The sequence below is a fragment of the Ambystoma mexicanum genome, chromosome 9, assembly GCF_040938575.1.
Source record: "Ambystoma mexicanum isolate Mex_15411 chromosome 9, UKY_AmexF1_1, whole genome shotgun sequence".
Classification (NCBI taxonomy): domain Eukaryota; kingdom Metazoa; phylum Chordata; class Amphibia; order Caudata; family Ambystomatidae; genus Ambystoma; species Ambystoma mexicanum.
In genome coordinates, this window is record NC_090931.1 from 224,137,657 (window position 1) to 224,151,762 (window position 14,106).

General features: G+C 44.8%; 1 protein-coding gene across 5 annotated transcripts in view; it reads left to right on the forward strand.

Annotated features, from left to right (window-relative positions):
- Positions 1 to 665: 665 nt before the first annotated feature.
- Positions 666 to 14,106, forward strand: part of LOC138487891 (NXPE family member 1-like) — a 391,648-nt gene continuing 378,207 nt past the window's right edge. For 3 of the 5 annotated variants that reach the window (XM_069614512.1, XM_069614511.1, XM_069614513.1), the window contains exon 1: positions 666 to 993. Coding sequence is in view for 4 of the 5 variants with exons in the window: in XM_069614511.1 (XP_069470612.1) it covers positions 870 to 993 (124 nt within the window). In the remaining variant the exon portion in view is untranslated. The remainder of the gene's footprint in view (positions 994 to 14,106) is intronic. The other 2 variants (XM_069614514.1, XM_069614515.1) reach the window with 1 other exon arrangement.

The window sequence follows — 14,106 nt, forward strand, 5'->3', positions numbered from 1 at the left end:
AAGTACACAATTCAAGCCATCTTTTATAAACCTTTGACTACGGACAAAATTGTCCGTCGGCAAAGCTTTATAAAAGATGTCTTGAAATGTGTACTTTCCAAGCCATCTTTTATAAACGTCAAGGAATCCCCAGGTTCACCGAGGGTTAAAGACGCCTCGGCGACCTGGGGAAACAAAGGGACAGTAACTGCCTCTGGTGACCTCTCGCGCTAGGGGTCACCAAAGGCAGTTACTATGACTGACGGAAGTGGCAGCCAGCCACAGCTTTGCTGTGGCTGGCTGCCACTTCTGTCAGCTCGACTGACTTCATGGCAGGCGCATCTCCCGTCGCGGCTGTGGCCGCGACAGGATAATGCATCCCGCCAATGTTGCGGTAGGACGGGGCCCCGGCAGGGCCCCGGCTCAGTCCCACTTTTTGGAGACTGCCGGGGCCCGGCCCCCGCAGGCCCCGGCCCACTTTAAGCACTGGGCGGGCCAGTCCTGGGACAGCGTTTTTATAAGGGTGGCCGTGGCCCCTTTGGGTACCCCTTCACTGCGCAAAATATAGATTTTCTGCATTGTACAGGGCTCCTTTAAGTTGTTATGCAGATTTCCATTTTCAGCCCTCACGCAAGAATGGCGATGATGACGTGGGAGGCGGAGACGATCCTCGGGGAGGCATACGTTTAACCGGGGCTGCGGCCTTGGAAGAAGAACAATGGAAAGAGCTGAAGCCTGTAAAACCAACTAAGGGCTGGAAGGGGGAAGGGGAGAGGGCAGCCAGTAATGGGGCGGGCTGCTCTCCAGGTATTAAAAGGTGACCCGCCTTTGCAGGGCCCTCTTTTCCACTGAGCGGCCGCCGAGACCCATGGAGAGCAGCCTTATTCGGAATGTGTCCCTCTCGGATGGGGGTTGCCCTTACGTGTCGCTGTGTCTCTGTGATGGGAGTTCGCTGTTACGTGTCTGTTCTGCTGGTTTTACGGGGACTTTCGTTTAGCAGAAGATTTTGTGGAGGTAAGCCGTTAATCGGTTGGCTTTGTTAAAGGGTGTTGTCTAAGCCCAGTTTCCTACAGGGGGCACGTCAGCCATGTCGGAGGCTGTAGCAGAGTGCGCCATTATTGATAGGACGGTAAATGAGGGTTGTGTTAGATTCAGGAATCGCTTGCCGCGGCTGATGCCGAGTTTGGACGGTATAGATCAATGCACCCATTGAAGGGAATAGTGTGTTTCGTTGGTTAAGTTAGCTTGTGGCAAAATGTGAAATTATAAAAAAAAAAGTGTCCTCATTAAATTTGAAAACTTTCTCCAACTGTCGTGATGTGGTACAGTGTGCATAAAAGCTATGTTAATGGGATTTGGGCATTGTCTCTTTGTTGGCGAGAGATCATGTGGATCACACCTGACTCATTGCCGTCGTAGCGCTGCTTTGTGCCGTTTTTACCTGGGGTGCGACTTTAGTCGCTTGCGTGTGATTAATGGCCCCAGGACAGGTAGTTACGGGTACAGCAGGGAAGTTAAGTGCAGGTTTTTACCTTTCCTTTTACGCAACAATATTTCGTTTTCCAATGTTGAACGGAGCCCCCAGCCTGGTAACTCCTGCAAGGGTAGGTAGACGAATGAGAATTTTGGTTGGGGTGCTTTGGCCTAATACAATATGGAGATTAACAATTTGAGGGGGAAGTATGACAAGTCTGATTCTTCAGTCGGCTGGTTGCTGCTTAAGGAGAAATGTTTTATTGCAGTATGTGTGTGGAACCAAGGATTAATAATGTAACCAAAGTGTGATTTGGATTAATGGTTTTATTGCAAATATGTTGTTTGGAACCAAGGATTATTAATATAACCAAGGAGTGATTTGCAGTATCGACAGTCATGAATTACAACGGAATAAATGTGAGTGTATATATGTAATAAAACCTGCAGCCTTTTTAAGCCACAAAGAATAAGCTGAGTAGTGACATTTGTAATTACTGTAAAGGTTATGCCGCAGGTGTTGTTAGTAATTCATAACTACCAGGAATATACCCGGAGAGGGGGGGTGTACCAAGAAGTGGCCAAGTCCCACAGTTATCTTTCCACGCGAAGTCGCACGCAGCGACACAGAAGAGAACATTTGCCTCAGGTGCTAAGGGTATGTCAGGATATGTCACGCCCTGGAATATGCCACATATTTCTATATTTATAAAAGATGGCTTGCAGAAGTACACAAACCATAGTAAGGTACGCAAACAAATATATAGATGCTTACATACATTTATATATTTCTTTTATAAATTCTTATTTCAGGCTGGCAACCCTCAACACTTGGATAGGCTTGAGTCGCTGGTGCAAGAGTGGCAAGTGAATGCGGATATTGACCCCAATCTGATAGAGGTAAATCCATTAAAGGCCAAAAAAAAATGGGAGGAAATGGATTGGATCAAGACCCTTGAGAAAATAAGATCAGGGCCACACCCAAACCCTCTCCAAATGACGGAAAAAAAACTGGGCTTCCTCAGCCAATACTTAACAAAATTCCCAGACTGTAGGTCGAGGAATACATTCCTGATACTGAGACTGAACATATTACATACAGGGGAAGTCTGGGCGAGAAGAGGTCTGGGGGCCTCAGCTGTGAACCTGTGTCATTTTTGCACCAAGCCAGAAAACCAATCAATCAAACATCTGATGATGGAGTGCGAGGGCACAAGAATCTTCAGGCAACAGTTTTTTGGGAGGTTTATGTCTGAATCGACATACTGGGTACACAACCATTTCTGGGTGTAAAATGGAAAGGGGAAGAGAATGGAAAAGGTTGCTCGTTTGGGGCCCTCCGTCTCTGGTCAAGTGATTTCCTGTGGATGCCCTCTCTGCTTTTTTGCGAAGCCCTGTCCTCACCTATGTGTCCCCTATTCTTCCTCCCTTCTATGTTCGTTTTCTTTCCCTTTCTGCTTTTTCACTCCTCTTTTTCCCTTTCTCCAACTCTCCCTGGATTTCTCTCTCTTTTTTTCCTTTCTCTGCTTTTTAAATACCGTATAAATACCATTTTAACTGGCTTGGATGCTAAATTGTTTTTTTTAGCTGTAATTAATTCTCTTTTCTTGCACATCTATGCTTTTTGTTTATACATTTGTGAAAGGTTATATTTTTGTAATCATACACAATAAAAAAAAAATAGATATTTCTTTGCGTACCTTACTATGGTTTGTGTACTTTTTAGGCCACACCCATCATGCAAGCCACGGCCCAAACCAGGCCACCCCTCAATTTCTTACCCCACTTAAAGCCCTGAGGAGGAGCCACTGGACAGGCTGGTATGAGAAGGTTGGCTGAGCCACAATACATGTATAATCCTTTTAGCTGTCAAATACTACTGACCTGTAAAGGTTCAGGGGAGTCTTGGGATACTGTAGCATCAAATGGAGCAGGGCTATGGCGAGTTCCAATTCTTTCTACGTTCCTGCCGTCTTTCTTGCAGTCATCCATCAATTTGTAGTACCAACTGAATTATTTGTTCAAAGGTTGCAGGTCTGGGTTTTCGTGCCAGTTCATGTATAATCTCATCTTGCAACCCACAGTGATAAAGTGTAAAACACGTCTCGTTTGACCAAGCTGTTTCTAAGGCCAACTGTATGAACTTCACAGTGTATGTTAACACATCCGATTGCCCTTGATGGCAATCAGGAATAACTTCCTGGGCTGAATAGGTGTGTTCCAGACAGCCTCAAATATTCTAAAAGTTTGTAACAAATCTCTGAAAATCGTTCAATATCCTTTATGACAAGTTGAGTTGTTTGTTGGGAAAGGCTGTCTGCCTAAATGAAAAAGTCATCATATAGGTATCCAGGAATTCTTTTGACTTTTTTAGGATCCCCTTGAAATTTGTCAATATCAACAGCAGGAGAAGCAGAAAAGGCAGATAACAAGAGAGCAACAACGCGTCTTACCTCCCCTCGAAGCTGTCCTTATGTTTAGAATGGCAGCGGCCATCTTGGGACGTCATCACATAGCGTTGTGACGCGACTCATGGCCATATTGAGGAAACACTATATCACTGACTGGACTTCCCTATTGACGTCCCTCTATATTGGAATTAATGTGTAGGAGTCAACCTCCATCGATCCCCTCAACGTGAGATACTGACGGGTCAACTGCTGACAACAGGCCCCCCAGAAGCAACTCTGCTCAGCTGCTCTCTCTCTCTCTCTCTCTCTCTCTCTCTCTCCTTTTGGTTCTAACTGTCTTAACATTTTTCTTCCCATCTCTTTTCGGTCCCAGCCCAGAGCACTGTCCTAGTCCCTGGGGAAGAACTTGCCACTGTCTCGCCCCACTGAACATTACATGTGTCTCCTGGGCTACAGGTACAGCCTGCTGACAGAGAACAGGAAAGTGCAGTAATACATTAAGGAAAACACAAACAAAAACAGTGTGTAAGCAATCCATGGTGTCTGTGTGTTTTTAATATTTCTCCTTCGCAGGTGTCACAAGGGTTGTAGCCCTTCAATGTAGGCTGGCCCAAACTTCTCCAGGGACTACAACGCTAAACGCATGGAAACATCCTTGTCCTTGGGGATGTTATGCCCAAAAGACTACTTATAGGTGCCACTATGGTATTGCTGACATGAGCCTTTTGGGGCATGTTCATCTCACCAGCGCCTCCAGTGTAGTACAATGTATGTTTGTCCTGGTCTGACAACTTAGTGCCTACATCGAGGTCAGGCAGAGACCACCACATACCAAGACTCCCCATCCTCAGACCAGATGAGGAAAGAAATGGTAATGTTAGACAACTTAAAACATCATAACAGGAGAGGGCTACACTCTGAGTTCTTACCCAGAAACATTACAGCAATTATCACACAATAGTCAAATAATGTTTCGCTCCAAGAGGGAACTCTATTTTGTGAACAATTAACAGACACATTGGGCCTCATTACATTGTTGCCGGTCTGGAAACAAGGGTTCAAGTAAGCTCATCGGCACCCTTGTTTCCAAACTTGCAAGCTACGTGTTTGCCTGCCAGGCGCAGTGGTAGGCAAACCCTTCGCAGAAGAACCGGCACCGTTAGCAATGGTGCCGGTGCTTCCGTGTCTCCCTCCCATAGAGTCCAAAAGGACTCTATGGGGATTAAGAAATGTGGTGGCCCGGGCCGGCCCAGGGTGTGGCATGCCCTGTGCTTTTTTAAGGAGCATGGGGGGCCCCCACAGATTGGCTCGCAGGGGGGGGGGAACCACATTTTGTGCTACGCCATTGGGCACCACTGGGTCTGACAAAAGAGTAGTGTGCAGTGCGCGCCTTTAAGTCTGCCAGTGAGTCCACAGGCTTGAAGCAACATGTGGGTGTTTTCCATTTAAAATAACTGTGTGGTGTGTAAGAAACCTAAGGGTATTCTCCCATGTGGACCCCGAGAATCATCCTCTACTCAGGTGGCCTGGGGAGGACCATCCTTTTGGATCCCAACCCTGGGGGTAGACAAGAGAGGTAGGATCAACTGGGTAGGGGAGACCGGGGTTGCACTCAGCGGAATACCCCAGGCAAGGCACAGTATCCCAACGAGTCGGTAGGTGAAGTCGTCCCATTTGCCTTTGTGGGATATGTAGGTCCCCTGGTCCCTAACCCAAAAAAGAGGCAAACATGTCACCCCGGAAAAAAACCTGGCAAAGGGGAGGAGAAGATAAGACAAAGACATAACTTCAATTCCAACACTTCTTTGTCTTCCCCTAGTTAAGATCATAGGAAGTACTATGAAGACCAGTACTATCTTTTTTTTTTTTTTTTTTTTTTTTTAAGTTGGTTCGGTCTCTACCAAAGTCGAGACCTTTCAACTTTTATGAAAATTAAAATTCATTTACACAATTTACACAATTTAGGATACATACAACCATGTCAATAAAATGAAAAGTAATTATGTCTTTACATGTAGACAGATTAACACATTAGTCATTGTGGAGTTTCAGCAGTAGATCTTACATAGTATGTCTTGCTAAAAAAAAAAATCAACATTTTGATAGTGCATACATCGGTATTTTGAGATGATGTAAATAATTAACCACAGCATACCTTACAGCTTTTCTATTAGTATGAAATAATAAGACCCATAGGCTTTCCGGGGTTAGGATCTCTTGGAACATGAATAAGGGTTTGAAGTGAGCATAGCGTATTGACGATAGTTTATCACACTCTGTACACACATGGTGGAGAGTTTCTGGATGTTGCTTACAGAATCAACAGGGTAATTGGCTATCGACATTGACCCGTCGATTGACCACATCATTGGTCGACCACAGGTTTAGCCTAAATCTCATAAATCCATTCCGGTGGCTTGAGTTGGGAGATCTCACCATGTAATCAGCCACAGAATTATAGCATTTGAGTTCGAATGGAAAGGCTTCAAAATGTTTATAGTTTACACAGGCAAGGCGTGTACGAATCCAGTCAACTTGCCAGATTTTTGATTTTGCTTTATCTGGGTTCTCTACTAATAAAGTTCTATTTGAGCTTTTTCTAGAATTGATTGGATTTTTTGTCGCCATGCTTCCGGGAAGGTATCCATAGAATTTAGTAGGTACGTGGATATGATTTTGGAGATTCCTGTTGTGGCTTGATTTAGGAGGCATTTGCGGTATAGGGCATATAAGTTCCATTTATAGATTGCGTATAGGGAGATTAACCCCAACTCATGTCTTACAGGTGGTAAGGGCTGCGAGGTTGGTAGCTGTAAGATTTGCCTCCAAAATCGACCTTCTCTGACGGCCCAATAGGTGTATGACATAATGTGTCGGGTCTCAGCACCATAAGATGACGGGTACCAATATGTAAGAATCGGTAGGAGAGAAAATTTGCAATATCTCGCCTTAATGATCTTAGCTTGTGAGATGCACATTTGGAGTTTATGGAGCCCTTGTTTGTTATACTGGTCAAAGGCACATAGATTAGAGATGACGATGCCTAGATATACATAGACATTAGTAACCATAATCTTACTATTTTGAAGAGGCCAATGATACTGAGCTAGACTTTGTTTCTTGGTGCCAAATTGGATGACATTTGTTTTAGCAATGTTGATTGTTATAGCATTTGCTTTTGTGTAGACATCGAGGGCACCTAATAATTGGCGTAAGCCTTTAGAAGTGTGCGACATTAAGACCATGTCATCAGCATATAATAGCCATTGAATCTGAACTCCCATTAACCTCGGAGAATCAGATATCAGTTTGCTGAAATTATGCTGGATGTCGGAAACAAAGAAATTGAACAGGGCTGAAGCTAGTAAACAGCCTTGCTTCAGGCCTCTAGCTGTTGGAATAGGAGGAGTTAATAAGCCACCGTTAGTGAGTCGTACTTGGATGGTGGTATTGGTGTATAGTTGAATTATCCATTTTAAGATGTGCCACGGACAATCAGCATCAACCAGTTTTTTGTACAAAAGTTCTCTAGGCACCGCATCAAACGCCATCTGAAAATCGATAAAGGCGAGATATAAGGGGTGTTTCCTTTGATAGGCTCGCTGTATGAGGCTTGATAGGGTGATGATATTTAATACCAGTGCCTGTCCCTCGTAAGAAACCCGTTTGATATGGATCTCGCAAGTTAATACTCTGTAGCCATGCGTTAAATTCTTTCAGGAGAAGTCTGGCGAATAACTTGTCAGGACAGTCCGGTAATGCTATAGGCCTATATGATCTGGGATTCTCCTGATTGCCTTTTTTAAAAATCGGGAGAATAATGGATTTTTTCCAGGTTTCGGGAAAAACACCAGATATCAGTACTTGATTGAAAATACGGTTGAGAATACCTGTCCATTCATCAATATGCATTTTTAACATGGCATTGTGCAGCCTATCCAGGCCTACCGCCCGGGACAAGCTCAGTTTCAATATGCACTGTTTAAGATCATCAATATCAAACATGAGTACCTTTGGAGCTGTGGGCAGATTGAGATTTAATTGCATGTCGGGGAAGGGAGAGCGATATAGTTTCTGAAAATACAACTGCCATGTCTCAGATGAAATCGAGTTAATTTGGGCTACATGTTGACGGATATCGGCTGTACGGTTAAGCAGGGCCCAGTTGCCAGCTGTGGATTTTGAAACTAGTTGTTTTAGCATAGTTATTCCCTCTACTTCATACAACTTGGCTCTTCTTATTCTGAGCCATTTCTTGTAATTTCGCTTAGCTGTTCTGATTTTTTTAGCTATATCAAAACTCTGCGATGTCCGTATACATCGAATTTCTTGTCTCAGGTCAGATTTTCGATGTTTTATTTCTAAATCATAGGTATGAGTATGCCGCTGTTTAATCAGCCCATCATTAGTGGTAACTCGAGTAAACATCTATATGGCAGTTGTATAATCTTTAACCACCTGATTACTTTGATACATGGTCTCTAGGTTATGATATAGAGTTCTCAATTTCTCTTTGTTCCAGGACAATCTGTTTCTCCCGTTGTTTAGAACAGCACCCGTTACATTCATATTAAACCAATGCATCGTTTCAGTATCATTAATCTGCAATGACAATTTGAGTTTGTGATGATCACTTAGATCAGTATTGATCACTTGGAACTTTTGTACTAAATTAAACATTCTGACATTAATGTAGATGTAATCAATTATAGCATGCTGTGCGCCTCTGTGCCAGGTGGGCTGGGCAGGGCAATCCCCCCTCACATTGCCATTTACCATCATGAAGTTGCGCTCAGTCATAATTGAGCACCATTTTATTTCATCTTCTGGTAATGGAACAGCCCCCTCTGAAATAAGATGTAGATTAAGGTCACCCAATATCAGAACGTATGTCAAGGTGGTGTCGGTGGCCAGTGCATCCAATATTTCCACCAGTTGTTTAAAGAACTCTTCTGAGGCTAATGTGTTACTACACCAGTAGATGTTGACAATGGCTATTCTTTGATAAATACTGGATAGCTTTGCCACCTGAAATGATTCAGAGGGAACCTTGCATTTGGTTGCCTCTAGACCACAGGTCTTTTTTACTGCTACTATAAGTCCTCCTTTGGGTCTGCCCTGAACACCTTTTTTTGCAGGAGTAAAAAGTATGGTATGTGAGTCCCAGACCAGTTGTAAGACAAGCCACGTTTCTTGGAGGGCCACAATATCACTGTCAATTAGATCCCCATTTCTTACAGCATTAAGATGGCTGTGACCCTGTGTATTCCAAGAAATCAAAGTCAAAACCTTAGTATCATGGCATAGTTATGCGTGTCTGGTCTGATCCATTAAATCTTGATGAGAGGAGCTATTGGAGGCTGATGTGAATATGCGTGACATATGACCCTGTAATGTTGAAGGATCAGGCATTGTTTCTTGTGATAGAGTGAACCCTAAGTCAAAAAGTGCCATTCTAGCCTGCCACAGGGTCTCAGCTACCAATGAGGATCGAATATATAAGCGGACGACCGACAGGTCAGTATGGTTTGTGAATTCAATCTGCTCAATATCCAATGATGAGATGGCTGACAGAGCAGGGATTTCTGCACAGATGTTAAGAATGCTAGACCGATTCAAATCATAAGACTTGAATGGTGCTTCTCGGCATTTAATTACAAAGCGATGGTGAGATGAGTCTTGCTTAGCTTTGGTTTGTGCTAGACGATCTCTCGACAACATTGGTAGCCTTCCCGGGGAACAGGCCCTTCCTTCTTGGTGACTGGCAATAATTGCCTGGGGCCCATGTATTAGGGGCTTAAGCACGGGAAACCCTTTTTCTGTCAGTTTAGATAAATTAATCTCATTTGACTGTTGGATAAAGGCTTCAATAGAGGCCTTGATCTCCTCGCGTAGCTCCTGTCGGGAAACTGAGGTCTGATTAGGGACAAGGGCAGTAGGGAGAACAGAAATCTGGGGCAGATGTAAAGACTTCAACTGTAGATTAGAACTGGTATTGCGTGTCAAATATGCCTCCAATGAGGTTCTAATCTGTTCCTCCACATTTTTCGCATAACAGTCATCTTTTGGCGGAGCTAACTGTGCCACTGAGCTCTGGATTGACTGGCCATCAGACTGCGGAACTTGTCTGCTATCAGGTTGTGAAAAATAAGCCTTGACCTGGTCGCCCATGATTATTGGATGCATGGTATCGCAGTGTTCTTGCCTTGCTATCTGAGAGGATTTAGTTGGCAAACACTTCAGATATGATTCAATAGATTTCTGTACCTGCGTCTGAATCGCCATCAATATGGGGGCATTCTGGCCTCCTCCAGCTGGGAAATTGAGAGACTCCGCTAATGCTAGTGCAGCAGCAATTGAGGAGACCAGGGAAGTTGCTTCGGAGCTTTTTAACCGGGAATCTCGTTGTGCGTTATTGCTTTCAACCATCTGCACTAGATCATCCAATGGTTTGTGCAGGTCCACCGGTACAATCATTGGAGTCGCCTCAGGATTCTGGATGTCAATATCAGATATGGATGTATTCATCTGATCGATTGAGTCCCCAGGATTTTTCCGTTTTTTCCCCGCCATTGATTTTGTTGCAGAAGTTTTGGGTTTGACGGCATGGAGTTTTCTTCTTTTAGTGGGCCGTAGTGTAGTAGGTTTAGCAGTTGCCGTGTTAAGACCTCAAATACATTTTTTTTTACGTTAAGGTACAAGAAGATTGGCTTGTTTTGAGGCTAACAACAGGTACTGGAACAGCTGCATGACCATTTGACATTGTTACGCCGACCAACTCGGACGTAGGGGCCTCTTTAGGACTAGTTAATGATACCATGATAGAGCCTTCAGATGTCTTGGTAGTACTATCAAGGGTGCTAGTGTCTCGAATTGTAATGATAGGTTGGTCTGACACCGGTGCCATAGGCAGGTTGGGTTGAATTGATTCTATTCCTATATGTGAGATAAAGTTACTATCTATTGTTTGTGTACAAGCCGCCTGAGTGATTTTTGATCTCGATGGTTCTTGGATCTGATCAGACGATTTGGGTCGTGTTATGATTTTTGAATATATGGAAAGCAGATGCTCCAGACAGATAGTCTGTTTTGAGACTTTTGCATCTAGCCCTTTGTATAGTTTTGCCACAGCTAACAAGGCTGTGTTCATTGCTGCCAACGTATTGTTCAAAGCAGGGGCCTCTGGAAATGAGTATCTCTCTCTGTGATTGGGGTTAAGAAAGAAATCGGATACTCTAGAGCCTTGGTCAAAACGTGGTTGTCTCGGAGTGGGGGCTATGAAAGAATCTGCTTCTTCAGTTAATTCGGGGAGGGGAGCCGGGTGTGTTACAGTAGATACCATTGATTTTGGTGGGACTGTATTGTCATGAGGCAGCACAGGTGATAGAATTCCGTCAGTTGTGCCAAAGTGGCTATTGAAACCTTGCTCTAACTGAATTAAATCACTGGTGTTTGAACATACATATAGAACTTCTTCTGAACGCTCCTCAGTTCGATTCGAGAGGTTCATAAATTCTAGATCCTCCTCCTCTATTTCTCCAATCATAGTTAAATGAGTATAAGCCTGTCTCAGTTTGTGTTGGGCCAGAACTGAACACTGAACAGGTTGTGGCATGTTGTCTCCCAGGAGAAGGGCTGTGACAGGTCGTAAGTCACCTGTAGCGCAGGCTGCTATTAGTGTATTGTCAGTGGGAGCACCATACGAGTTGGTTTCTCGAGTTGGCATATCAGAGATTGTTGCGGGCATGGAACTAAGAATTAGAGGACCAGACGGCTGGTCTGCACCATCGGCCCTCATTGGCACTGTTTGTGTTGCTGGGAGTGGATGGTCAGAGTAACTCTTATCCTCCGACCTAATCCCTCCAGTTGGGTACAGTTGAATGCCATCAGAAACTGATTGTGAGCGCTGAGTTGTAGTCCGCCCCACACATGGTAATAAACTTGTTAGTCGAGGTTGGAGTAAGAATTTTCTCATGGCGTTTTCGTGCCCAGCCTCTACTAATTTCGTTCGAATCTCTAGGATGGGCGGCATGCTGGTAGTCAAGGTGTAAGGAATCATACAATTAGTCACTAAGTACAAAACACAAAATGGAAAGGTAAACTAAATACAAGGGAATGGAGGTTGTAATAGAATGTAACTAATACCTGAGACTGGGACCACGCGGCCCGCGAACAGCAAACAGTACTTATAGTACTTGCCGAGTGCGCGCGCGGGTGCACTATGACGTGGGATAATGTAGGCACAATCCGGGCAGGCTTGTGGGGAGGTGTGGCCAAGGTATGTAGAAGCCCTTTGTCTATTTCTTTTAGTCCAGGCAATTGTCCACAAAAAGGTCCAGGAAAGAGACAGAAAACGCCCCGGCTCCACGTCCTGAAATGCGCAGAAGGTCGGCACAGCAAACAGTACTTATAGTACTTGCCGAGTGCCATGTCAGGGTGTTTGTGGTAGAGGGTAATCTGACACAAAGGGAATCACATGTATTATATAAAAACAGTGCCAGGGAATTTCCCTCTTTCTTTTGCCAATCGTCTTATAATAATGTCATCTATAGACATAAATCTCCATTAGTCTTGTATCCCCCTCCCCATTTCCAACATGTACTGGGACGAGGAAGAGGCGATCAAGAGCAGTAAAGAATTCCCCTAAGGTTAACATAGGAAGGCAGGGAGAGGCCTACTACTTTAGTGTCCACTAGTAGTCTGTCCCACTGATCGAGTCAGGCAATCAACCCAAACCATTTACGCCTGGCTCCACTTGCCAATCATTTCAGATACAAAAGTTGTGATTCTGCCAAGAAGTACGAGTGAGCTGGGATTGCTAGTTAGAATGTGACGGCAGCAACACAAAAAGCCTGGGAGAACCAGTGGAGAACAAGACGCTGAGGCGCTGGCCCGGTGTACCAGAGGGGTCACAGCGTGGTGAAGGAGCTGTGTCTCTGTGAAGCTGGAGGAAGGTGAGGTGCTGCTTATTGGCCGGGTCCAGGCCAGTGCTCGTTCCTCTGGGACATTTGTCGGTCCCTTTGGTATCTGAGGGGTAGGTGGTAAGACCCTGACCTAATGCCCCATATCCTGGGCAGCTGCTCCCCGGCGCTGCGCTGTCTGGGTGAGTCTCGCTAGATAAATGAGAAGAACCCAGGTGCATGAGAATGGCTGGAGTGTGAGTGGCTGCTTGAAAGCGGAAAGTAAAGCAGTACACGGAAAGAAAGAGAAAGCAAGGAAAAGTGGAGTGCACAAGGGGCACAAAGTGAAAGACAGTAAAGTGAGGGTGCAAGCAACCCAAAGCAGGAAAAGGGGTGCAAGCAATCCGAAGCAGGAAAGGGGGTGCAAGCAACCCGAAACAGGAGAGAAGGGTCGGAGCGACCCAACAGAATGAACACGAGTGAAAGAAATCAAAGCAAGGGTTCGAGCGACCCGAAACAGGAAACTATAGTGCGAGCAACCCAACAGATGGGAAAAGTTACAGATAAAGTTAAAGAAAGTAAAGAAAGGGTAAAAGCGATCCGAAAGCTGGAAAGGAGGGTACGGAAGACCTGCATGGTGAAAAGAGAAAGTGCAAGAGGCATGATACACAGAAAGAAAGGTTGAAGGGTGCACTAACAAAAGAAAAGAGAGTGGCAGAAGAACGATAAAGTCAAGAAGAGTGTGCAAGAAGCACTCCGAGGAACAGAGAAGGGTGCAGGTGTGCACCATAGAAGGAAAGAAAGGTGGAAGAACATGAAAGGGAAACAAAGCCTGAGTGGAAAGAGCACAAGAGGGAAAGGTGCCCAAAAGAAAGAAACAAGGTACACAGAGAGGGGTCAGGAGTCAGAGTGATAACGCAGGGGAGGAGCCAAAGCCCAGCATTTTTAAAAGTCTCTGACACTACCCCATGAAAAGAACTGGGTGTTAAAACGGAGCATCTTGACAAGGTGAACATTTGTGTGAAACCAGAGGGGCATAGGCTTGGGGAAGGGAACCCTGAGAGGCCCACAAAAGACATTGTTGAGTTTGAAGAAGAAAGGCCTAAGCTTGGGGAATGGAGCCCCGAGAGGCCAACCAGAGACATTGTTGAACATTGTGAAGAGAGGCCTCAACCCTGGGGAAGGAAGCCTGAAAGGCCTAACAGGAAATGCGTCTTTTTGTTTCGAACTGTAAGTATCGAAGCTTGGGGAAGGGAACCCCAAGAGACCCAGAGACACTGTGAACTCTATTGACTTAACAGCAAGAGCCCTACGTGGAAGGTTCCAAGGGCAAACCTTTTGAA